The 24,283-nt window shown below is 41.0% G+C and overlaps 1 protein-coding gene across 1 annotated transcript in view; it reads right to left on the bottom strand.

Annotated features, from left to right (window-relative positions):
* SYT4 (synaptotagmin 4) overlaps window positions 1–20,346 on the bottom strand; it is an 88,139-nt gene extending 67,793 nt beyond the window's left edge. The window contains 2 exon segments of the mRNA XM_033958097.1: window positions 16,010–16,029; window positions 19,607–20,346. Of these exon segments, the coding sequence (XP_033813988.1) occupies window positions 16,010–16,029; window positions 19,607–20,346 (760 nt within the window).
* Between the last annotated feature and the right edge of the window lie 3,937 nt (window positions 20,347–24,283).

Genomic DNA, 24,283 nt, shown 5'->3' with positions numbered 1-24,283 from the left:
TGGACTGTCTCAAAATTAACTCCCCTGTACACTACAGTACCTTAATGCAAGATGGAAAGGTATCTTAGGAGAGCTTCAGCTCATTAGGAAGCTGTTTATATTTTTTGCCTTGCTATTCTTTTCTTTGAAAACACTTGAGTCGGAACATTGCTTTGTTCCCCCTTAGATAAGAAGGACGAGGGCTTTAAAATCGTAACTGAACAACTGCAACCCAGACATCCTACAGAGGCTTTTTAGAAAATCAGATTTAATTTAACAGGAGATCATTACCGATGTTTTAACAGCTTTGCTGATTCACTGTAGTCTGAGCAAGGCTTACAGAAAATGGGTGGTGCCTGACATTTTCCAGACAGCCTGAAATGTGTGTCTTTATATATTCTGAATCAAGGAGGAGATACTGGGCCTCTTTTTTTTAATATGCAGGGAAATATGTCCCTTCATGGTCCAAAATTAAGGTCGCTCCTTCCAGTTACAGGGCATCTTTTTTTCATGGCTTCTACGAGTATATACTCTTTGCTATTTATTGGCTAAATATGAAATCCAGTATCCAAATGCGTAATCATAATTAGTCTGAGTGTGTTGTTTAGCCGAACAGATAAAATAGACTCCCATGATTCTAAAATGTTTAATTTAAGAATCTCTGCCTCTGTGCTTGTGAATCAGAGACCCTGTGTTTAATTATTGATAGCAATTAGTCTGCAAAAGCAGGCAAACACCATCTGGTGGAAGAAATAGTTCTTTTCTCCCAGAGCTGAGTCATAACATTTCATTGACTTAGGGCAGGATGAGCAAAGCATACCAGGTTGGGAGCGATTTTAATTTTCCAGGGCATGCTCAGGACAAATAGCATGCAAAACAAATGCATGCTATTTGTGCTGAGCATCCTGGAGAAAAAAAGGGGGGGGGGAGGAACTGTGCCTGGCGCTTACACAGAGGAGTTAGACCATAGGCACAGCTCTTCTGCACAGGCCCAGAACAGTGTTTTGTGATGGAGCTCTTTTACTATAGTAATTGATACAGCCAGTTAAGATACGACATTGCTTCCCCTACCACAAATTGGTCAATTTTCATAGCATTGGCGTGTTCTTTAGTGAATGACTTGCAAGGTGGTGCAGTGGTTAGAGCTGCAGCCTCAGCATACTGATGGGGGGGGGGTAGAAAAAGAAAGGGAGACCTACTACTGGACGGAGGAGCAGGAGAGAGGTGCTAGGGGGAAGAAAAAGGAAGGAAGGCCTACTGCTGGACGGGGGAGCAGGAAAGAGGTGCTAGGGGGGAAGAAAAAGGAAGGAAGGCCTACTGCTGGACGGGGAGCAGGAAAGAGGTGCTGATGGACAGGGGAAGAGACATGGGGGGAGAAAAAGGAAGGGAGGCCTACTGCTGGACAGGGGGACAGGAAAGAGGTGCTGCTGGACAGGGGAGAGATTAAGAAAAGGGAGAAGGGCTGCTGCTGGATAAGTGGAGCAGTGAAGGGGTGGTGGTGGACACAGGGAAGGTAAAAGGAAGGGAGAATGGGTGGACAGCCGAGGAAAAAGAAAGATAGAAATACAGGAGAGAAGGAGAGAGAGATAGATTAAGAAATAAAGACAGACACACACACATATATTCTAGCACCTGTTAATTAACGGGCTATAAGACTAGTATATATATATTAATTATAATATATGTGAATATTTATTTTAAAAAAACGAAGACTCAGAACATTTATAAGCAAACTGAAAATTTATTTTTTTAGAGCAGAATTAATGACAAAATTAAAATCAAGCAGGTAAAGCAAGTAGGATAGTTAAGCAAGGATAATAAATAGTACCACACAAGACAAAATGTTGCTAAAGCAGAAGGCTCAATTTATCTGGATTCAAAAATTTCTCACGATGTGAATAATCCTTAAAATGGAGAAGAGACCACATGGCCTAGTTGAGCACATGACCGGTGGAAGCAAATGGCCATCCCTAGGAGAATAGAGATTGTCCAGCCAGGTTGGGATCCAAGGGAAAAGGAAAAAAAGAGAGAGAAGGCAGAGCATGTGTCTGGCTTTATAGATGTGCCTGGCTTGAAAACTGGATCATGATGCATAGCAATTGTCCCATCCCATTGCATCCAATCATAGAGCAGTCTTTCAATTCCCTCTGTGATGTCATGATTGAATTTTCTTTGAGTGGCTTAAAATGGTGTCATAGTACAGAGTATTGTTACTGTCCTTGCTGAATGTGGTGCTAAGAGTTTCTGAATGGCTTAAAATGGAGGATCTGATGAGATTATGTTGTTCTTGCAGGCTGGGGTAGTTTGGTGTGAAGAGATGCTGGCCCACATCCTGTTATACTGAAACACGTTCTACAAATCCTTCCTGGATAGAACCTTCATGTTCCAAGCGAATAGACCAGGGGTGCCCAACGCGTCGATCGCGATCGACCAGTAGCTCAGGAAGGCAACTTGAGTCGATCGCACTCGTGTTGCCGTCCTGATCTACGGGCCAATCAGCCTTCCTCTCCAGTGTTCTCCCTAGGGCCTTTTAGCTGGGCGGTCCGCCCAGCTGTTATCTGCCACTGCTGAACATTAAAAAAAAAACCAAAAAACCGGCTTGGAGATTTCAGCCCCTAGCGAACTTATGCTCTGGGCTCTAACGTGTGCGTGCCGGCTTCTCTTCTCTTCCCTCCGAAACTGGAAGTTATGACCGGGGGGGGGGGGGAGAAGGGAAGCCGGCACGCACATGTTGAGAGTCCTGAAGCAAGCGTTCGCTACGGGCTAATGCGGGAGACAGGTTAGTGAAGCATTTGTTCTTGTTCCTGCCGGGTCCTGCCTACTTTCTGTTTCCGCGAAGGCAGGACCCGGCAGCATTTCCCCCAATAGGTTGATCACGATCTTGGGCTGATCAGCCTTCCTCTTCCCGACGGCAGAATTGACGTCGGGGAGAGGAATGCTGGTTGGCCGAAGCAGGGAGAGCTTGGGCCTGTTATTGGTGGTGTTTGGGTCCTGGTCCCATATAGTAATGGCAGTGGCAGTGGCTTGGGGGAGGGCAGGGAGAAAGAAAGAAAAAGGGCAAGCAGGGATACAGAAGGAAAGAAGAGAAACAGAAAAAAATGAAAGGGAGGCAGAGAGAAAGAAAGGGCAGGGAAGAGGAAGGAAAAGTTGGGGGGAAGGAATGAGGTCTGGAGGAGAAGAAGCATACAGGCTAAAAGAAGGGAAGAAAGATTGTATGCACAGTCAGAAGAAGAAAGTGCAACCAGAGACTCATGAAATCACCAGACAAGGTAGGGAAAATGATTTTATTTTAAATTTAGTGATCAAAATGTGTCTGAATTTATATCTGCTGTCTATATTTTACACTAAGGTCCCCTTTTACTAAACCGCAATAGAGGTTTTTAGCGCAGGGAGCCTATGAGTGTCGAGAGCAGCGCTGGGCATTCAGCACAGCTCCCTGCGCTAAAAACTGCGATCGTGGTTTAGTAAAAAGGGAGGGGGTATATTTGTCTATTTTTGTATGGTTGTTACTGAGGTGATAGTGCTTAGAGTCATCTGCTTTGACCTCTTTGAAAAACCCTGGAATAGGAATGATGATTAACATTTTCTATTCATACAGTGTGCTTTGTGTTTTTTTTTATTTTATTTTATTGTTAGTAGATCATTTTGACTTGGTCATTTAAAAAGTAGCTCGCAAGCCCAAAAAGTGTGGGCACCCCTGGAATAGACAACAAGTCTGGTTGCGAAATTGCATAAATGAACCCAAACTGACTTACAATGCATTCCGAAAAGCAATAAAAACCGCCCTATTTGATAAATTCACTGACTAAAACAGACCACCCTTAAACTAAAACAAACCCCCCCCCCCCATAAACGCTATTCAATCTCTCAGGAAGCTCCGATTTTCATGTATTCTTTACCTATGGAACTTAAATTAGTATATACCTTGTTTATATAACTTTTCTATTTTAGGCTCCTTATCATTCGCTGACTGTCCAGCCTTCTTTCAATGTGAACCACCTAGAAGTCGCCTGACTATGGCGGTATAGAAAAATAAAGTTATTATTATTATTATTATGAGGTAGTATAGTTCTGTTTAGCACTGGTATCCACCCTGCCCGTCCTTTTGTGCTCTATTGAATAGGTGTACTTAACACTTTCTGAAGGTCGGGCTTCCTTTTGTGCTGTATTGAAATGGGTGCATTTAACACTTTTCTGAACAGATGACTGAAGCAGTGTTGGGCTCAAAAACCAAATCAGAAATTCACTTTCAAAAACCATCAAATTAATATACTTTAACTCCAAGCAGAATGATAAAAATAAGCAGAATTATAAAATCATATCATGCTACAGCAGCACACCTGAAATCTCAGGAGGCACACTGGGGTGCCACGGCACAGTTTGTGAAACACTGGTCTGAAAAAGGGGGGGGGGGGAGGGGAGAGAGTGTTGTAGAAGGTTATGCAAGTTGGAGAGAGGACAGCCAGTGTCAGGAACTCACACAGGACCTGAGGAATCGGTGTCAGGTCAAAAGCGCGCCGGGACAAAGGCGCGCGCAGACAATTAAGCGCAGCGTGGAGGCAGACGCCGCAGAAAATTACAGTTTTTATGGCTCCGACGGGGGTCGTGGGGGGGGGAACCCCCCCACTTTACTTAATAGAGATCGCGCCACATTGTGGGGGCATTGTGGGGGGTGCGTTCCCTCTAAGCTGAGCAGGTGTCCTCCAGCTGCATTGCTACCACTAGGGGGTGGAATATTTTCAGTCGCTAAGGACAGGTATGTTCCCTGGAGTCCTGCAGAACTTGCATGTCCCTCACAATTGAAAAATGTGACAGTAAAACAGCACCCTCTATTGGTGAGACTGTGGGTGGAGGACTCCTGCTCAGCTTAGAGGGAACAGTGCACTTGTAACCCCCCACATTTTACTGAAAACTTCATTTTTTCCCTGTTTTTAGGGAAAAAGTTATGTTTACAGTAAAATGTGGAGGGTTACAACTCCCCAAGACCCCCACAACGCCGGCGCGATCTCTATTAAGTAAACTGGGGGGGCTCCCTAACAAAACCCCCCGTCGGAGCCCCTAAAAACTGTAATTTTCTTCGGCGCACGCCTCCGTCTTGCGCTCAGTTGTCGGCGCGCGGCTTTGTCTTTCGCGGGGTTGTCACCGAAGAATCAGAAATTATTTGGACTTCATCACCTCCCCTCCCTGCCTCCCCCCCCCCAACACCAAAAGAACACACAGCCACTGGATACTTTAGCTACTGTGATTCTGGCAGACAGTGGAAGTGAAGGAAAACGGTTCACCGACAAATGCGCGCTGGACAATTGCGCCACATCAATTGTGCTCCGTCAAATGAGCGCACCAACAAGTGAGTGCATGGCAATTGTGCCCCGTCAATTGCGCTAGTGTTAGGATAAGGTTTAGATGAGGATTATGGGAACCATTTACAGAAGTGGATATCTGTAAGACCCTGATTGTCTCAGGCGCCTCAAGCCCCTCCCAAGGGACGGGGACCTGAGGAGTCTGAGCAGATTAGGGCCTTATGTAAACGGTTCCCATAATCCTCATCTAAACCTTACGCTAACACTAGATACCAAGTGAATGTAACCCTCAAAAAGACAAAATAGTATCCGCTGTATGGAGCGCATTTGGCAGGGCGCACTTATCGGTAGGCGCATTTGACGTGCATGCAATTGTTGGGGCGCATTTGCCAGGATGCAACCCCCCCCCCTTCAAAAAAGAGGGTTACTTTGTAACCCTCAAAAAGACAAAATAGTATCCGCTGTATGGAGCGCATTTGGCAGGGCGCACTTATCGGTAGGCGCATTTGACGTGCATGCAATTGTTGGGGCGCATTTGCCAGGATGCAACCCCCCCCTTCAAAAAAGAGGGTTACTTTGTTCCCCTCAATAAGACAAAATAGTATCCGCTGTATGGAGCGCATTTGTCAGGGCGCACTTATCGGTAGGCGCATTTGACGTGCATGCAATTGTTGGGGCGCATTTGCCAGGATGCAACCCCCCCCCCTTCAAAAAAGAGGGTTACTTTGTAACCCTCAATAAGACAAAATAGTATCTGTTGTATGGAGCGCATTTCTCAGGGTGCACTTGCAATAAATTTCTTTGGAGAAGAGAGACATGCATTATTCCAGAAGAAAGGAAAAAATAATTCTCTCCTTCTAAATTTAAACACAGAAGGGGTCGAATATATCCCGACTATTATACAGCACTGAGAAGGTTATTATACCTGCTGTTTGGAATCCTATCTGAAAGCTGTAAGAGCTCCAGCTGGATCTCATCACCCCTTCTATATTATTATTGAACTGAACTTATTTGAGTAACACATTCTTGGTCAGGCTTACAGTCTGACAATTAATGACTGAAATCCAGGGTCTGACAGTAACATTTGCAATTTATCGTTATATTTATATACTGATTATTCCCTAGTATAAATGTCCTAGGGTCTTGTCATTCCAGTTTTTACGTTAACTTAACTGAAAGCTACTAGAGTTTATTATTGCAAATTTATGTTGTAAGCCGCTTAGGAGATAAGCGGATAACAAGTCCTTTAAATAAATCAATCAATATACCTGCCCCTCTGGTTAATGTTTGCATGAAACTGACAGAGAAATCTTGAGTAGCCCATTATATCTGTCTTGTTGCAGTGGATCAATGTCCCAGAACCCAGTTTCTCCATGTAAGTGAGGAAGTAAACTTGCTTATTCACATCTTCTACATCTGAATGTACCTCCTGCAAGCATAAGTTGGCACAGAATACCATAGGAGTCCAAGGATTATTACACAAACATTTTTTAAAAAATCATGCATAATGTATATTAAGAACCAATCAGGGATTGGCATGAATCGTGTTTCTTTTTTTTTTTTTTTAATCTTTATTCATTTTCAAATTGAACAACAAGTGCACAAAAATACATTATACAAGTAATTCCAATATAGCACTATAATATCTAACACATAAAATCTAGTAATGTAATAACCCCCACCCATCCACCCACCTTTCATCACATTTTCAACCGAAATAGAAATATACACATGTTATATAAAATATTATCCAAAAAATAACCAACAAATATTCAGAATAAAGCTGCTAATAGTGGAAGGAAACAGGCTGAAAGGCAAGTAACTAACATGGAGAAAAAGACCTCAATGTTTCAAGGAAACAACCAAGAAACTATATGTTCAGTTATAAACTGCCATACAAAACACATCCCAGGTCAAAAAACTCCATGGAAAAGATTCATAAAGATACAGTTTAAAATACACAAGTTAAACTGCAAAAAAAACAGCAAAAAACTGTAAAAACTTGCACTTAACTTCCATTCATCTCCCACAAGCAGTGGAAATAAATATCCTTTGCTCCAATACGGAACCAGACACACTTTTCAAAGAATGAACTCAGTATTCCCAACAGGCCCTGTTTCGCCAAGTGGCTGCGTCAGGGGAATATCTTTAGAAAGAGAGCAACTGCTTCAAAAAATCTTCCACAGGAAATCTAAAGATATTTCCCTGACGCAGCCACTTGGCGAAACAGGGCCTGTCGGGAATACTGAGTTCATTCTTTGAAAAGTGTGTTTGGTTCCGTATTGGAGCAACAAATATTTATTTCCACTGCTTGAGGGACATGAATGGAAGATAAGTGCAAGTTTTTTGCTTATTTTTTTGCAGTTTAACTTGTGTATCTTAAACTGTATCTTTATGAATCTTTTCCATGGAGTTTTTTGACCTGGGATGTGTTTTGTATGGCAGTTTATAACTGAACATATAGTTTCTTGGTTGTTTCCTTGAAACATTGAGGTCTTTTTCTCCATGTTAGTTACTTGCCTTTCAGCTTGTTTCCTTCCACTATTAGCAGCTTTATTCTGAATATTTGTTGGTTATTTTTTTGATTTTTTTTGGATATTCAGCTTGTATACTTTTTGATAAATTGTTATATAAAATATTATAACATATCTTATAAAATTATTCCCCAACTTCACCCTCCCCCATTGAGTGTGCTAGATACAGCTAAGAAAGAAAAGAAAAGGAAAAGAATCGATAGTTCTCACACATTCCATATAATGACAACCTAGGGTGAAAGATTGCCACCGTGTTTGAATTTCCTTAAATAGACTCATGTGACCATTGAGTACTACCGTATTTTCACGTAGATAACGTGCACCCATGTAAAACGTGCACACGGGTATAGCGCGCGGGAAACCAACATATATGTAAAAAAAATTTATATACCGCGCCCACCCATATACCGCGCATGCTGCCCCGACTCTCCCGTCGCCACCCGACTCTCCTCTCCCCCTTGAAGTCCTGTCCCCACCCTGAAAGCTTGATGCCCCCCCGACGTCCGATTCACCCCCCAGCAGGACCGCTCGCACCCCCACCCCGAAGGACCGCTCGCACGCACCCGCACCCCACCCTGAAGGACCGCTCGCATGCACTCCCACCCGCACCCGCACCCCCACCCTGAAGGACCGCTCGCACCCCCACAGCCTCCCGATCCCCCCCCATCATGTAGAAGCTCCTACCGGTGTCCTGCTGCTTCCTCTTGGCGGTCCCGGCCCTTCTGTGAGCCCTGCGTCTGCGCTGCTTCATCTTCCGGCGGTCCAGCCCTTTCTCTGACGTCTGACGTCAGCCCTTTCCCGATGCGATTATGTCAGAAAGCTTTTCAAAACCCAAAGTGCCGGGTTTTGAAAAGCCGTCCGGACCCCCGGACATGTCCTCAAAAAGAGGACATGTCTTGCGAAATCAGGACGTCTGGTAATCCTAACCAATTCGCTTTTGGCTACATCAGAAGAAGTTAACTCCTACTCTTGCCAATCAAACCAATGTTTATTCAGTTTCAGCATTTAGGGCCAAATTCAGTATAAGGTGCCTAAAAGCTCAGCACCGATCAGAGCGGTGCTTCAGGGCTCGAATCACTAAGCAAACTGATTGTGTACCGATTGGTTTGCGACCCCTTTGCGGCCCGATTTTACTCCGACTCGAATCACATACCTTTCTGCCGATCGGATTCCGATTCGCACGTGCAAATGAGGGGAACGGCATGCAAAGTAGTCAGGGACCCGATTCACTAAAGAGATCTAGCAAACTGACTGGGTTGGTCGATCAACACAAGAAGCGACTGCCGGGGACCAGTCGCAAACGTCCTTTTCGACTCTCCAGCTCCACTGCCGCCCTGCTCTCTGCACGCCCTGCCCTCTGCTGCCCCGAATATTTATCTCTCTGCCGCGAATCTCTTCTGCCTGCTGTCCCGAATCGCCGTGCTGCTCTGCCCCTGACTCTCCTGCCCCCCTGACTCTCCTGCCCTTCCCCGCACTGTGAGCCCGTGGTTTTAACCCGCAGGTTTAAAGAGGGTTAAAACCACAGGCTCGCTGGATTAGTAAAACTATTTTTTAAAAAAAATTCTGGCTTTGACGGCTCTTAGATGCATGCGCAGACCTTCTACAGAGGGTCTGCACATGCGTCAGGATCTCTTTCTAGTGATCCGTGCAGTGGGGGGGGGGGGGGGGGCTGTCAACGATCGTCCCCATTTGCATGCAGGCCTTTTGTGAATTTGTCGGCCTGCATGCAATCGGGCACGGATCGGACACAGAATCGTGGGTAAGTGAATCTAGCCCTATGTATGATCCTATAAAAAGAACCCACTATATATAGAATTGTGCTTAGTGGCCATACAGTCAGGCCCATCTATTTAGGTCAGGGATCTCAAAGTCCCTCCTTGAGTGCCGCAGTCCAGTCGGGTTTTCAGGATTTCCCCCAATGAATATGCATTAGAGAATGACACGGTGAAAAAATTGGTCCCCGTCACCGCCCCGTCCCCGTCTCACCATCCTCTGCACCGCCCCGTCACCGCCATTCCCTTCACCGCCCCGTCACCGCCACTGCCACCCCATTCACCGCCCCGTCACCGTCACCGCTGCATACATAAAAGCCTCAAATGGGTACGATTTTATATACTTTTCTAATATCTCCCCTATGTATCTGCCATTGCCCCCCCCTGTGTCCATATTCCATCCCCATGGCATGTCCCCTTTTTGTCTCTGTCCCTATGCCCCATGCACATAATTTCCCCTCTTTCTGTTACCTTCCTGTGTCCAGATTTCCCCTATCTTCCTCTTCCATACCAGTGTGTCTCTTCTTTTCAACCCCATCTAGCTTTTTTCCCTCTTTCTTCCCCCCCCCCCCTGCTTCTAGCATCTGGCTCACCTGCCTGTCCTTCCCTTTCTTTCCTGCTGGGGGTTTTTTCTTTCCGTTTTCATCACCTTGGCCCAGAATCCTTTTCCCTTTCACTCCCTCCTTACAGTCTGAGCCGGGAACACTAGCGATCGCACGGTCCTCGCAGCCCCCACCCGCCTGCCCAATCGATCCTAGTGTTTAGCCAGCTCTCTCCCTTCTCCTCACCTTAATTTGCAGGCTTTCTTTTTCAGCGACCTGCACACTTTCCCAAAGAGCCGCACACGCGCGGCTGCTCAGTGTTCAATCTTCTGCTCTGCTGCAACTTCCTGTTTCCGGTTGCGTCAGAGCAGAAGATCGAAACTGAGGAGCAGCGGGTGCGCGGCTCTCTGATAGCGTGCGGGTCGCCGAAAAAGAAAATCTACAAACTAAGGTGAGGAGAAGGGAGAGAGCTGGCTAAACACTAGAATCGATTGGGCAGGCGGGTGTGAGCTGCGGGGACCGCGCGATCCTTCATGCCTCACTGCGGGGACAAGACCCATTCACCGCCCCGCGGGCGGTGAATGGCCTTGTCCCCGTCGCCGCAGCGACTGCTAGTTTTCTTCCCCGTTTTCGGCGGTGACCCGCGGCTAAAATGCGGTGGCCGCGGGTAAACCGCCACCGTGTCATTCTCTAATATGCATTGAAAGCAGTGCATGCACATAGATCTCATGCATGTTCATTGGGGAAATCCTGAAAACCCGACTGGATTGCGGCCCTCAAGGAGGGACTTTGAGACCTGTGATTTAGGTCAAGTAAAACCAAGCCTAAAAACCTGTGCCTAAGTTGTGCATGGATCAGGTGCATTCTATAATAGCGTGCCTAACTTTTAGGAATGCCCATAACCTGCCCATGCTCCTCCCCTGCCCATGTCCCCTTTGAGACGTTTGTACTAGAAGTGACACGTACCACTTTATAGAATGTGCCTATAAAGCTGTGGCTGTAACTTATAATTAGAACCAATTAGCATCAATTAGGTGTTAATTGCCAAATATCAGCACCGATTGCCTTGTTAAACAATTAAGCTGCATGTGTGAATCGGTTATGCTCAGGGATTGGCACTCACAATTTAGCCCATATGGTGTTATGGAATTAAAATGATAGAAAACAGACGTAATGGTAGAAAGTGGATTACATATAGTTTTGATTATCTTCATCTTACCGCAGCCCATCTGCAATGTTAGTTTAAAGTAGTAGGAGAGGCCTCCAAATGTAGATTATTTAAGCCCCAGAATATCTTAAACTGCTTTCTTTGCCTGTAATATCTCTACCCAGCATCTTCCCTGCATAAAATTTAAACAGATCGTATTTCCTCTAACTACACTTAGGGCTCCTTTTACTAAGGTGTGCTAGCGTTTTTAGAGCACGCATGAAATTACCACGCGCTAAACTGCGCGGTACGCTTCTAGAATAATGCCAGCTCAATGCTGGCGTTAAGGTCTAGCGCGCACTATTTTGCGCGTTAAGGCCTTAACATACCTTAGTAAAAGGAGCCCTTAGGTTCACCACTGACCTTCATTTTTCAGGAATACCTCATCTTGGGGGTTTTTGTTTAGGTTATTTTAGAATGTCTTATCTGCATGTAGACTTTATGCAATTGTATACCCATATACAGTACTTAAGTAATTGCACCAACAATATTTCGTGAACTCATACACATGCTGTGCATATGTATGAACGGGACTTGGGTGGGATTGTATGTGATGATCTTAAGGTTTCCAAAAAGCTTGAAAAGGTGATGGAGAAAGCTAGAAGGATGCTAGGGTGCATAGGAAGAGGTATTGCCAGTAGGAGAAAGTAGGTATTGAAGCTCCTGTATAAGACTCTGGTGAGACCTCATTTAGAATATGGTGTACAATTCTGGAGATCGCACCTTCAGAAAGATATAAAAAGGATGAGTTGGTCCAGATGAAGGCGCGTGGTCTTCATCATAAGGCATATGGGGACAGACTTAGAGATCTCAATATGCATACTATGGAGGAAAGGTGGGAGAGGGGAGATATCATAGAAATGTTTAAATACTTACATGGAGTAAATGTGCATGAGTCAAATATCTTTCATTTGAAAGGCAGCTCTGGAATGAGAGGGCATAGAATGAAGTTAAGAGGTGATAGACTCAGGAGTAATCTAAGGAAATATTTTTTTACAGAAAGGGTGGTAGATGCGGGAAACAGTCTCTCAGAAGAGATGGTGGAGACAGAGACTTTGTCTGAATTCAAGAAAGGGGTGGGATAGGCAAGTGAGATCTCTTAGAGAGAGGAAGAGATAATGGTTACTGTAGGGACAGTAATTTGCCTATTATCATCTATTAAACTGTACAATAGTTAATTTTTAGGACCTTTCAACCTGGGGGTATGGCATGGGAGGAGAGTGAGCATTGTGATAAGAGAGGCAGAATTATAGGTTGGAAGGGAGAAGCTAGACCCAGCCTTTCCTTTGAGAACCTCCAGAGAGCCCCTCAGTTTCTTAAGAGCCCTCCTGAGGGACTATACTTGAGCCATAAACACTGCCTTAAGCTTCTTAATTCCTGGGAAATGTCATCCCACATCAGATGTAAGATTCATGAGAATGCTTTTAAGAATTTGGAAAAGAAGGAATGGTTAAGTTGTGGAAAGCTTTCTCCCAGAGAAAGAGAATCTGATTTGGGAAACATAGAGGGAGGAAAAGAACTGGAGCTAGAGGAGGCATCCCTGAGGTACTCTAGAATAATGAAGGAAAAGAAAGTGAGAAGGAGAACCATGTGATTGTTCTAAGAAAGTAGTGTATTTGTCTCTTAACATTAGATGGGTAGACAGGAGCAGTACTAGAGATGGATATACATATATCTGGGCAGTGACTTGAAATTCTTTATGAACTGACAATCCTTTTAACTTCTCAATGCCCTGTATGGCTCAGAGTGAATGGTAATCTGAATTTGCATACCTTGCAGTCAAAGTTTGGACTAATCACAGGCTTAAAAGATGAGACTGAAGTCCTAGTGGATGAATCTTCAGATCATTGGAACATGGTGAATGACTAGGAAGTGAAATTAATGCATTCAAACTGTGATATTTTTCACTCACCCTAACTGGGGCCTGAGCAAACTAGGAGGAAAGCTACCAGAGTACTTGGGTTGAACTGCTGGTGGAGAACTGCTGATGTCTTGATTAAGCCCAAGTAAACCCATTCTCTAACAGACTTAAAAGGGAATTATTTGCTTTAGAGATAGAGAGATTGCAATCAAGGTAGCCCATTATTAGAAAGGACTGCTTTATCCAAGTAGCTTGTCGCTTCAGAGAGCAAGAGATTCACATGATGATAGTGTGGAAGTGTCAGTTAGTGCATTATACTCAACAACAGCTAACAAGCTAATGCAAAGTTAATGAAGGGCCACTTAATGCCTTTTAAAAAAAGAGGCAATGTCCCTCCTCCTCCCCAAATGTTAAATTAAATCTCTGCTTACAGTGCAATAAAATTCTGCATTACTGCATATTAAGCCCAGAATCTGTTACTCTTTAGTTCTTACAATAATAATGCTAATTCTATATTCCTAATAACCTTGGCTGTGTTTGACCCATTGGGAATGCTGGTGGGTCAGTGGGGTCTCATTTTGGGGTACAGTACAGTTTGGTCATATGGGCTGCTGGGCTCATAATGTGATAAACTGGCAGGAGAAAAGCTGACAAATGGCTGGTCTCAGGTCTGGGCTACCAGAGCTCTAGCACATGTATATAGTCCATGCATGTGCGATTGTGCGATCAGAACCTCCGGTAGACAGAAATTGAAGCCAGGGTCTTGATTTTGGATTGTATCCTATGGGCTGCTATCTTCTGGTAGCATGGTGGTTCCTTCCAGACCCAATTAAGCAATGGGGGTTACCAGAAGAGCATCCCAGGACAGGTAAGAGGTTCTTTGGGCCTCCTGTTTTTTTTTTATTTTTAAATGTGTTTTGGGGATGCATTGAGCAGGAGTTCTGGGATTAATTTAATAATAATATTTCTGATAGTTACGGGGTCTAAAGATTCTTAAGAGGTAGGCTAGGATGGTAAAGTTATTTTTCTTCAGTTAAAATTGTGTTTTTTTGGTACAGATCAAATTTGGAGCATCTGCTGATTTGTTTTGCACTGGCAACATTTGAGGAGGTGTCTGGGGCAATGCTTAATTTATCTTAAGGAGATATAAGTGAGTTTGTGGTGATTATATGAGAAATTTGATTAAAAAGCGTGTATCCCATGTACTGACAAAATGAATCTTTAATGTAAACCACTTGCATCCCATGTACTGTCAAATGTATCTTTATTGTAAACCGCTTCGAACTTCACGGTATAGCGGTATATAAGAAATAAATTATTATTAAACATTTTTAAATATGTTTTTAAAACATGGAAGAAAATATGGTATCTATGATTTAACTGGTTAAGGGATTTTGAGTCATTCAAAATAATTTTGCTAATAATTTTAATGGGGATTTTAATTAAAAAAAAAAAAAAAAAAGAAATATTTCCCATTATTTTCTATAGGATAAGGGGGGCTTTCAAATTTGAGATTTCTTTGGAAAGTTTGGGATTCTATGCAGTTGAAAAAAAACCCCAGAATGTGATGCGCATCAAGCTCTGATTGGTGAACTGGGGACAGCTAACACCTTTACAGAAGCTCATTTATTGTAGCGCTTTTGCAGAGGCTCATGTAGACCGCGGTGAATTGACTCCCCGGTCATTAGCAGTGGTAGAGAAGCTCTCAAACAATAAAGCTAGCCAGAGCTCATTGCCTTGGAAACGGCTTCATTGGCAGTTTTCCAGATGAGCTGAAGGAGAGTAGATGTGTTACTGGATAGCTCTCCCATGACAACCTTGTTTGTGACTGTGGGTGACAGGATTTGTATGAAGAAAGTAAGGATTTTTTTTTTTTTAATGAATGTTCAGTGTGAGAGGTATATGTTTTGAGAAATTTCTTTGGAGAAGTATGTGGCTAGTGTGTGTAAGAGTGTTGGTACAAATGATCTTGAGTGACACTGGTCTAATTGTATGAGCATGAGCCTCAATAATACATATGTGAGTTGTGTGCATTAGGTCTGATATGTCCTGAAAAAGAATCTAAAGAGTGTCCTTGCCTAGCGTAAAAAAACAAATGAAGGAGTGAGTAACTAAACAGGAAATTATTTATTTATTGTCTAGTTAGATAAGAATATATGAATAGCCTTACTGGGTCAGACCAATGTTTCATCAAGCCCAGTAGACTTTTCCTCCAGGAATTTTTTTCCAGTTTCCTTAAAACCAGCTACGCAATCCGCTTTTACCATAACCTCTGGCAACGCGTTCCAGAGCTTAACTATTCTCTGAGTGAAAAAAATATTCCCTCCTATTGGTCTTAAAAGTATTCCTCTGTAACTGCATCGAGTGTCCCCTAGTCTTTGTAATTTTTGACGGAGCGAAAAATCGATCCCCTTGTACTCGTTCTACTCCACTCAGGATTTTGTAGACTTCAATCCTATCTCCCCTCAGCCGTCTCTTTTCCAAGCTGAAGAGCCCTAACCTTTTTAGTCTTCCCTCATACCAGAGGAGTTCCATCCCCTTTATTATCTTGGTCGCACTTTGAACCTTTTCTAGTGCCGCTCTATCTTTCTTGCATTTGTACCCAGCCAGAATTCTTATCCTAAGCTTAAGTCAATGTGTTGTAACCTGTTATAATGTTTAAGAGATGGCTATAGGTGACCCATAAGAGTGAAAAGAAAAGTGGTGTGAAGTCCAGGCCCCCACACAAGAGAGACTAAAATTCCACCATTAGTGCATCTCAGCCATCTACACTGGAAAGGAGAGAAAAGACTATGGGAAGGGTTTTATATTTACCTGGGTTCTGGTTCACAGTGCTGAGTATTAAGAGAAAAAGAAAAACAACACAAAGAATCAGTTCTTCAAGAGGAGGTTGGGTTAGGAGACTTGTTCTAAGATAGTAATTGTTCCAAGAGTAGAGTCTGACACGTATCTGATATTTAACTTGAAGGTTTCTTTAAGTTGCTTGTACCTGTAGAATAATTCATCCTTTAAGAGTCACTAGGGGATTTCTTCCGTAAAGAAAATAGCTATTTTCTTAGTCATTCTGGGTGATGTTAAATAAATTGCAACTATTATCAAGACAGGTTTAGCTATTTACTTTATTTGTGGGTAAAAAATATGTAAATGTTAGAACGCTAAGAATTGCCGCTTCTGGGTCAGACTAGTGGTCCATCGCACCCAGCCGTCTGCTCATGCGGCGGCCCCCCAGGTCAAAGACCAGTGCCCTAACTGAGACTAGCCTTACCTGTGTACGTTCTGGTTCAGCAGGAACTTGTCCAACCTTGTCTTGAATCCCTGGAGGGTGTTTTCCCCTATGACAGACTCCGGAAGAGCGTTCCAGTTTTCCACCACTCTCTGGGTGAAGAAGAACTTCCTTACGTTCATACGGAATCTATCCCCTTTCATTTTAGAGAGTGCCCTCTGGTTCCCCCTACCATGGAGAGGGTGAACAACCTGTCCTTATCTTCAGTACCTTGATGCATTCCACACAGTCTTCCCTTCCACTCTTGTTCTTATAATCTCAACTCTGACTTTTACTGGAAGCAAAAAGAAGGAAAATAAGGAAATTGTTGTCACTTTCCACCCCCCACCCCTCCTTTTTACAAAACCGTGGAAGTGTTTTTTAGTGCAGAGTTCCTATGAGCGTCGGGAGCAGCGCAGAACATTTAGCGCACCAGCCTGCGCTAAAAAACGCATCCGCGATTTTGTAAAGGGGGAGTTGTTTTCTTATCTTAAGTATTTTATCTCCATTTATACTTTATTCTCTTTTCTGACTAGCTCCCTTGGTCCTTCGGCCTTTCTAAACATAATTCCTCTTTTTGAGATCCATCGTGCGTTTTGTCCTTATTTTTGCAGTCACTATTTTTTTTTTTTAATCTATATCGATCCCATTTTCCTCTTCCTTCTATTGTTTAATTTTAGTTCTTGAATTTAGTTTTGTTGCTATGGTAAGATAGATGCAGTGAGACCACCTGTTCAGTATTCAAAGGAAACTCTACTGAATTTTATTCATAAATATTTCTTTATAAAAAAAAAAAAAATGTGACTACCTTTTACTTCAAATCAAATACTATAGAAGTGTGTAATATCCAGTAAAACTGCAAAATCACTTCCTTGCACACCTATATCAAAATGTTCTATTTTTTTATGTATATTATGCCATGCCTCAGAGACCAAAGAATCAAACAACACTTGTTGAATCTTATATCGGTCAAAGCTCTCAATCATTGGCAAATGGCATTTTTTTAGTTGCTTAAACTTTTGCTTAAACTTTTTATAGAAAAGATTTTATACTTTTAATAAATTATCTTATGACTTTTAAATATAGATGTCAAAACATCTTTTTTTGCCACAAATATCATGAGGGTAATATCATAAGTGTCTCTATTTAAAACATGAGCACTTATCTTTGTAAGATGTTTGCACTGCTTTAATCCCTACGGGGCCACCGTTTCACCTGGCTTGGCTTCATCAGGGGAACGTGGACAGTGCCTGTAAAAGATGTTAAAGTGCATTTTTAACAACACTCAGATATTTGTATAAAAATTCAATACATACTTTAATTTTAGGTATTGTAAACTGCAGCAGACTTACGGAAACAGAAATTCCCTCAGCATACAAACTCATGAAAATGGCGCCGGAACCACCCGACGCTGAGCCCTTTAAATTACCAGCTGATTGAATGCCGGTGCGCCGTGAAAAACGTCAAAGACGCCGAAAACGTCCTGACGTTTGGTGAAATTCACCTGATCAGAAGGATCCAAAAAAAAATTTTTTATCTTCAGCCTGAAAGGCCAAAGTAAAAAACCAAAGTGAAAAATCTGAAACCAAATTTTTCTTTTGCTTTTTTCTTTTTTGTTTTTCCCAAATCAATATCAGTAGTAAGGTGACCAATCTATTTTGTCATTTAAACCCGTAGGATGTAAAGATTTTAGGGTAAATATCCAAAATGTCTCTCTTCGTTTTAGTGCTGCCCCTCTATCTCCTCCCCTATGGTTCTTTTTGATGACATCAATAATTACTCCTTTCAAATTATTGAAAGAGTGAGAGGCGTCTATACAATGTTGTACAAGTGGTTCCTTGATTTGTAATCTTTTAATATTAGACTTATGTTCGGCTAGACGCATTTTAAATGGTCTTGTCGTCATGCCAACATAAATTTTCTTACACGGGCATATGATAATGTAAATGACATGATCTGTTTGACAAGTACTGAAATGTTTAAATTTATAACTTGTCTGGGTAACTGGATCGATAAATTCTTTGGATGGAATAGAAAAGTCACAATATATGCAGTGACCACACTTGTAGTGGCCTATCGGTGTCAGTGAGGAATCCTTTTTCTGAAACCCTGAGTTCGTTAAAAATTCTTTCAAGTTCTTCCCTCTTGAATATGCGAAACGTAATCTGCTTTCACCAAAATTTGGAATCGCTTGTACAATGTCCCAATGTTTCTTGATAATTTTTGTCAATTGGGAACTATTGGATGAATGTTTTAGAACACAGGTCATACAAGGATCTTCTGCTGAATCTACTTGTCTGTGGTCTTTTAATAACAAGTCTCTGTTATTATATTTAGCCCTTCTATAGGCGTTTTTTACTATCTTTGATGGATAACCTCTCATCTTCAGTTTTTTACTCAAATTTTTTGCTTGAATTTTAAATTCTGATTGTAATGTGCAGTTACGTCTCAGTCTAAGCATTTGTGAAAATGGAAGACTGTCTTTGAGATGTTTGGGGTGACAACTTGAGTATTCTAAAAAAGTGTTTTTAGCTGCAGGTTTTTCAAATGTGCGTGTGTTGAACCCTTGTTGTTCCATAGATATTTCAATGTCGAGATAATGAATTCTTGTCCTGGAATATGAGAATGTAAATTGGATGTTATTATTGCAGGTGTTAAGCCAAACTACAAATGCTTTAAGTTGACTGTCTGAACCCTTCCAAATGAGAAATACATCGTCGATGTATCTCCACCAAATATATATCAGATGGTCAAAAGGAGATTGTGTGATCCATTCATTCTCAAAAGCAATCATAAACAAATTCGCCACTGAGGGGGCAAACGTTGCCCCCATGGCTACTCCTTGTATTTGTTTAAAAAGGGTTCCTTCAAAGTCAAAAAAATTTTCTTGCATGGCCAACGTCGCAATAGAAATTAGAAATTCAGTTGGAACTGGTTGAGGTTTAGGCTGAGAATCTAAGACATTTCTAATAACATCAATGGCATCACACTGTGGAATAGAGGTGTAAAGAGATGAAACATCCAGAGTTGCCATTATAAAAGGACCTTCCCTAAAATCTACTGAATCTAATTTATTCAGAAAATCCTTAGAGTCTTTAATATAGGATTTACATTTAGGAACCTCAGATTTTATAAATTGGTCCACATACCTCGACAATGGTTCTAGTACAGACCCTCTAGTAGAAGTTATTGGTCTAAAAGGCGGGTTTAAAGGATCCTTATGTAACTTTGGTAAAAAATATATGTTAGAAGTTACAGGATACTTAGTGTTAAGAAATCGATAATCACGATTTGTGATGTATCCAGCTTTTAATCCTGCATCTGTGAGTTTTCTAATACGATTTTGGATCTTTTTTGTAGGATCTAATTTAATCTGAATATATGCATTGGTATCATGAAGATGGGCTAAGGCTTTTGTTGTATAAATTTCCTTGTCTTGAATAACAATTGCACCTCCTTTATCAGCTGACTTTATGATAATCTCAGTATTATGTTGGAGATTTGCTAGAGCTTTATGTTGATCTCCAGTTAAGTTGGACTTGTATTTGTGTTCCTTGGGGTTTTTGAACAATCTTTGTGAATCCTGTCGTACTAAATCCTTAAAAACAGTCAATCTTGGATCCAAAGGTCCCCCTGGTTTCCAAGTGGATTTAGGTGCAATAACTGTTTTATCTCCATGATCTATTTTCGTTGAAAAAAATAACTTTACTTCCAGAAGTCTACAGAATTTCTCAAAGTCTATATTGAATTGAAATTCATTACTTGGTACTGTTGGAACGAATGAAAGTCCATGATTCAATAATTCAATTTCCGATGATTCTAGGTTTTGGTGTGATAAGTTAATAGTTACTGTTGATGTCGTACTTGTTGTTGTTGGGATCTTGTCCATGGTCTGCTTCTGTTTTGCATCCTGCCTCGCCTGTTTTTTCGGGTTTGATAACCCCCTCTTGACCCTAAAAAAGTTTTAGATGAATTGGTGCTGCCTGAAGAGCTAAGACTACTGGAAGAATGACTTAAATCACCACTAATATTGGGAACTGTTGCACTCAATGTCTCCCGGGTGTTCATCCAATGATACACCCTGTTGTTTGTATAGTCTTTCTCGTCTCTATAAAACTTTTTGAGTTTAAATTTTTTAATATTTTCTTTAAACTTGTCAAGATTTTCATTAGTTTTAATTAACTGATTTTGATAGGCTTCAATCGTATGTGTGGATTTTAGCGTGGACATGGTTTTTTCAAGATCATCTTTTAGACTATCAACCTGTTGTCTGCTTTTTTCGATTATCAGCAGCATTAGATCAAAGGAACACTTATTTAGAATCATGTTCCATTTTTTAAGAAATTCTGCATCTTCTTTGAAATTTTGAGGTTCCTTGTTGATCCGCAAACCTCTAGGAATTCTTTCAAATTTGCAATATTCAACTAAAATTCCACTATTGAGTTCATTCTTTATAATTTTTTTGTTCTGATTGAAAAAAAGGGCCCAATCAGTAGTATTGTTGTCACTACCAGCTGAACTAATGTCAAACTGGGACGGTATGCTAAGTATGGATTCTGTTTGTTCAATGTTGAATCCAAAAGTGGTGTTCCAACTGCTTGAAGTCATGTTTAGTAAAGTATGGTAATACCACAAATCAAATACTATAGAAGTGTGTAATATCCAGTAAAACTGCAAAATCACTTCCTTGCACACCTATATCAAAATGTTCTATTTTTTTATGTATATTATGCCATGCCTCAGAGACCAAAGAATCAAACAACACTTGTTGAATCTTATATCGGTCAAAGCTCTCAATCATTGGCAAATGGCATTTTTTTAGTTGCTTAAACTTTTGCTTAAACTTTTTATAGAAAAGATTTTATACTTTTAATAAATTATCTTATGACTTTTAAATATAGATGTCAAAACATCTTTTTTTGCCACAAATATCATGAGGGTAATATCATAAGTGTCTCTATTTAAAACATGAGCACTTATCTTTGTAAGATGTTTGCACTGCTTTAATCCCTACGGGGCCACCGTTTCACCTGGCTTGGCTTCATCAGGGGAACGTGGACAGTGCCTGTAAAAGATGTTAAAGTGCATTTTTAACAACACTCAGATATTTGTATAAAAATTCAATACATACTTTAATTTTAGGTATTGTAAACTGCAGCAGACTTACGGAAACAGAAATTCCCTCAGCATACAAACTCATGAAAATGGCGCCGGAACCACCCGACGCTGAGCCCTTTAAATTACCAGCTGATTGAATGCCGGTGCGCCGTGAAAAACGTCAAAGACGCCGAAAACGTCCTGACGTTTGGTGAAATTCACCTGATCAGAAGGATCCAAAAAAAAAAAAAATTTTTTTTGGATCCTTCTGATCAGGTGAATTTCACCAAACGTCAGGACGTTTTCGGCGTCTTTGACGTTTTTCACGGCGCACCGGCATTCAATCAGCTGGTAATTTAAAGGGCTCAGCGTCGGGTGGTTCCGGCGCCATTTTCATGAGTTTGTATGCTGAGGGAATTTCTGTTTCCGTAAGTCTGCTGCAGTTTACAATACCTAAAATTAAAGTATGTATTGAATTTTTATACAAATATCTGAGTGTTGTTAAAAATGCACTTTAACATCTTTTACAGGCACTGTCCACGTTCCCCTGATGAAGCCAAGCCAGGTGAAACGGTGGCCCCGTAGGGATTAAAGCAGTGCAAACATCTTACAAAGATAAGTGCTCATGTTTTAAATAGAGACACTTATGATATTACCCTCATGATATTTGTGGCAAAAAAAGATGTTTTGACATCTATATTTAAAAGTCATAAGATAATTTATTAAAAGTATAAAATCTTTTCTATAAAAAGTTTAAGCAAAAGTTTAAGCAACTAAAAAAATGCCATTTGCCAATGATTGAGAGCTTTGACCGATATAAGATTCAACAAGTGTTGTTTGATTCTTTGGTCTCTGAGGCATGGCATAATATACATAAAAAAATAGAACATTTTGATATAGGTGTGCAAGGAAGTGATTTTGCAGTTTTACTGGATATTACACACTTCTATAGTATTTGATTTGTGGTATTACCATACTTTACTAAACATGACTTCAAGCAGTTGGAACACCACTTTTGGATTCAACATTGAACAAACAGAATCCATACTTAGCATACCGTCCCAGTTTGACATTAGTTCAGCTGGTAGTGACAACAATACTACTGATTGGGCCCTTTTTTTCAATCAGAACAAAAAAATTATAAAGAATGAACTCAATAGTGGAATTTTAGTTGAATATTGCAAATTTGAAAGAATTCCTAGAGGTTTGCGGATCAACAAGGAACCTCAAAATTTCAAAGAAGATGCAGAATTTCTTAAAAAATGGAACATGATTCTAAATAAGTGTTCCTTTGATCTAATGCTGCTGATAATCGAAAAAAGCAGACAACAGGTTGATAGTCTAAAAGATGATCTTGAAAAAACCATGTCCACGCTAAAATCCACACATACGATTGAAGCCTATCAAAATCAGTTAATTAAAACTAATGAAAATCTTGACAAGTTTAAAGAAAATATTAAAAAATTTAAACTCAAAAAGTTTTATAGAGACGAGAAAGACTATACAAACAACAGGGTGTATCATTGGATGAACACCCGGGAGACATTGAGTGCAACAGTTCCCAATATTAGTGGTGATTTAAGTCATTCTTCCAGTAGTCTTAGCTCTTCAGGCAGCACCAATTCATCTAAAACTTTTTTAGGGTCAAGAGGGGGTTATCAAACCCGAAAAAACAGGCGAGGCAGGATGCAAAACAGAAGCAGACCATGGACAAGATCCCAACAACAACAAGTACGACATCAACAGTAACTATTAACTTATCACACCAAAACCTAGAATCATCGGAAATTGAATTATTGAATCATGGACTTTCATTCGTTCCAACAGTACCAAGTAATGAATTTCAATTCAATATAGACTTTGAGAAATTCTGTAGACTTCTGGAAGTAAAGTTATTTTTTTCAACGAAAATAGATCATGGAGATAAAACAGTTATTGCACCTAAATCCACTTGGAAACCAGGGGGACCTTTGGATCCAAGATTGACTGTTTTTAAGGATTTAGTACGACAGGATTCACAAAGATTGTTCAAAAACCCCAAGGAACACAAATACAAGTCCAACTTAACTGGAGATCAACATAAAGCTCTAGCAAATCTCCAACATAATACTGAGATTATCATAAAGTCAGCTGATAAAGGAGGTGCAATTGTTATTCAAGACAAGGAAATTTATACAACAAAAGCCTTAGCCCATCTTCATGATACCAATGCATATATTCAGATTAAATTAGATCCTACAAAAAAGATCCAAAATCGTATTAGAAAACTCACAGATGCAGGATTAAAAGCTGGATACATCACAAATCGTGATTATCGATTTCTTAACACTAAGTATCCTGTAACTTCTAACATATATTTTTTACCAAAGTTACATAAGGATCCTTTAAACCCGCCTTTTAGACCAATAACTTCTACTAGAGGGTCTGTACTAGAACCATTGTCGAGGTATGTGGACCAATTTATAAAATCTGAGGTTCCTAAATGTAAATCCTATATTAAAGACTCTAAGGATTTTCTGAATAAATTAGATTCAGTAGATTTTAGGGAAGGTCCTTTTATAATGGCAACTCTGGATGTTTCATCTCTTTACACCTCTATTCCACAGTGTGATGCCATTGATGTTATTAGAAATGTCTTAGATTCTCAGCCTAAACCTCAACCAGTTCCAACTGAATTTCTAATTTCTATTGCGACGTTGGCCATGCAAGAAAATTTTTTTGACTTTGAA

This window comes from Geotrypetes seraphini, chromosome 1 (assembly GCF_902459505.1).
Source record: "Geotrypetes seraphini chromosome 1, aGeoSer1.1, whole genome shotgun sequence".
NCBI lineage: Eukaryota > Metazoa > Chordata > Amphibia > Gymnophiona > Dermophiidae > Geotrypetes > Geotrypetes seraphini.
This window is presented reverse-complemented; position numbering and strand designations above follow the sequence as displayed.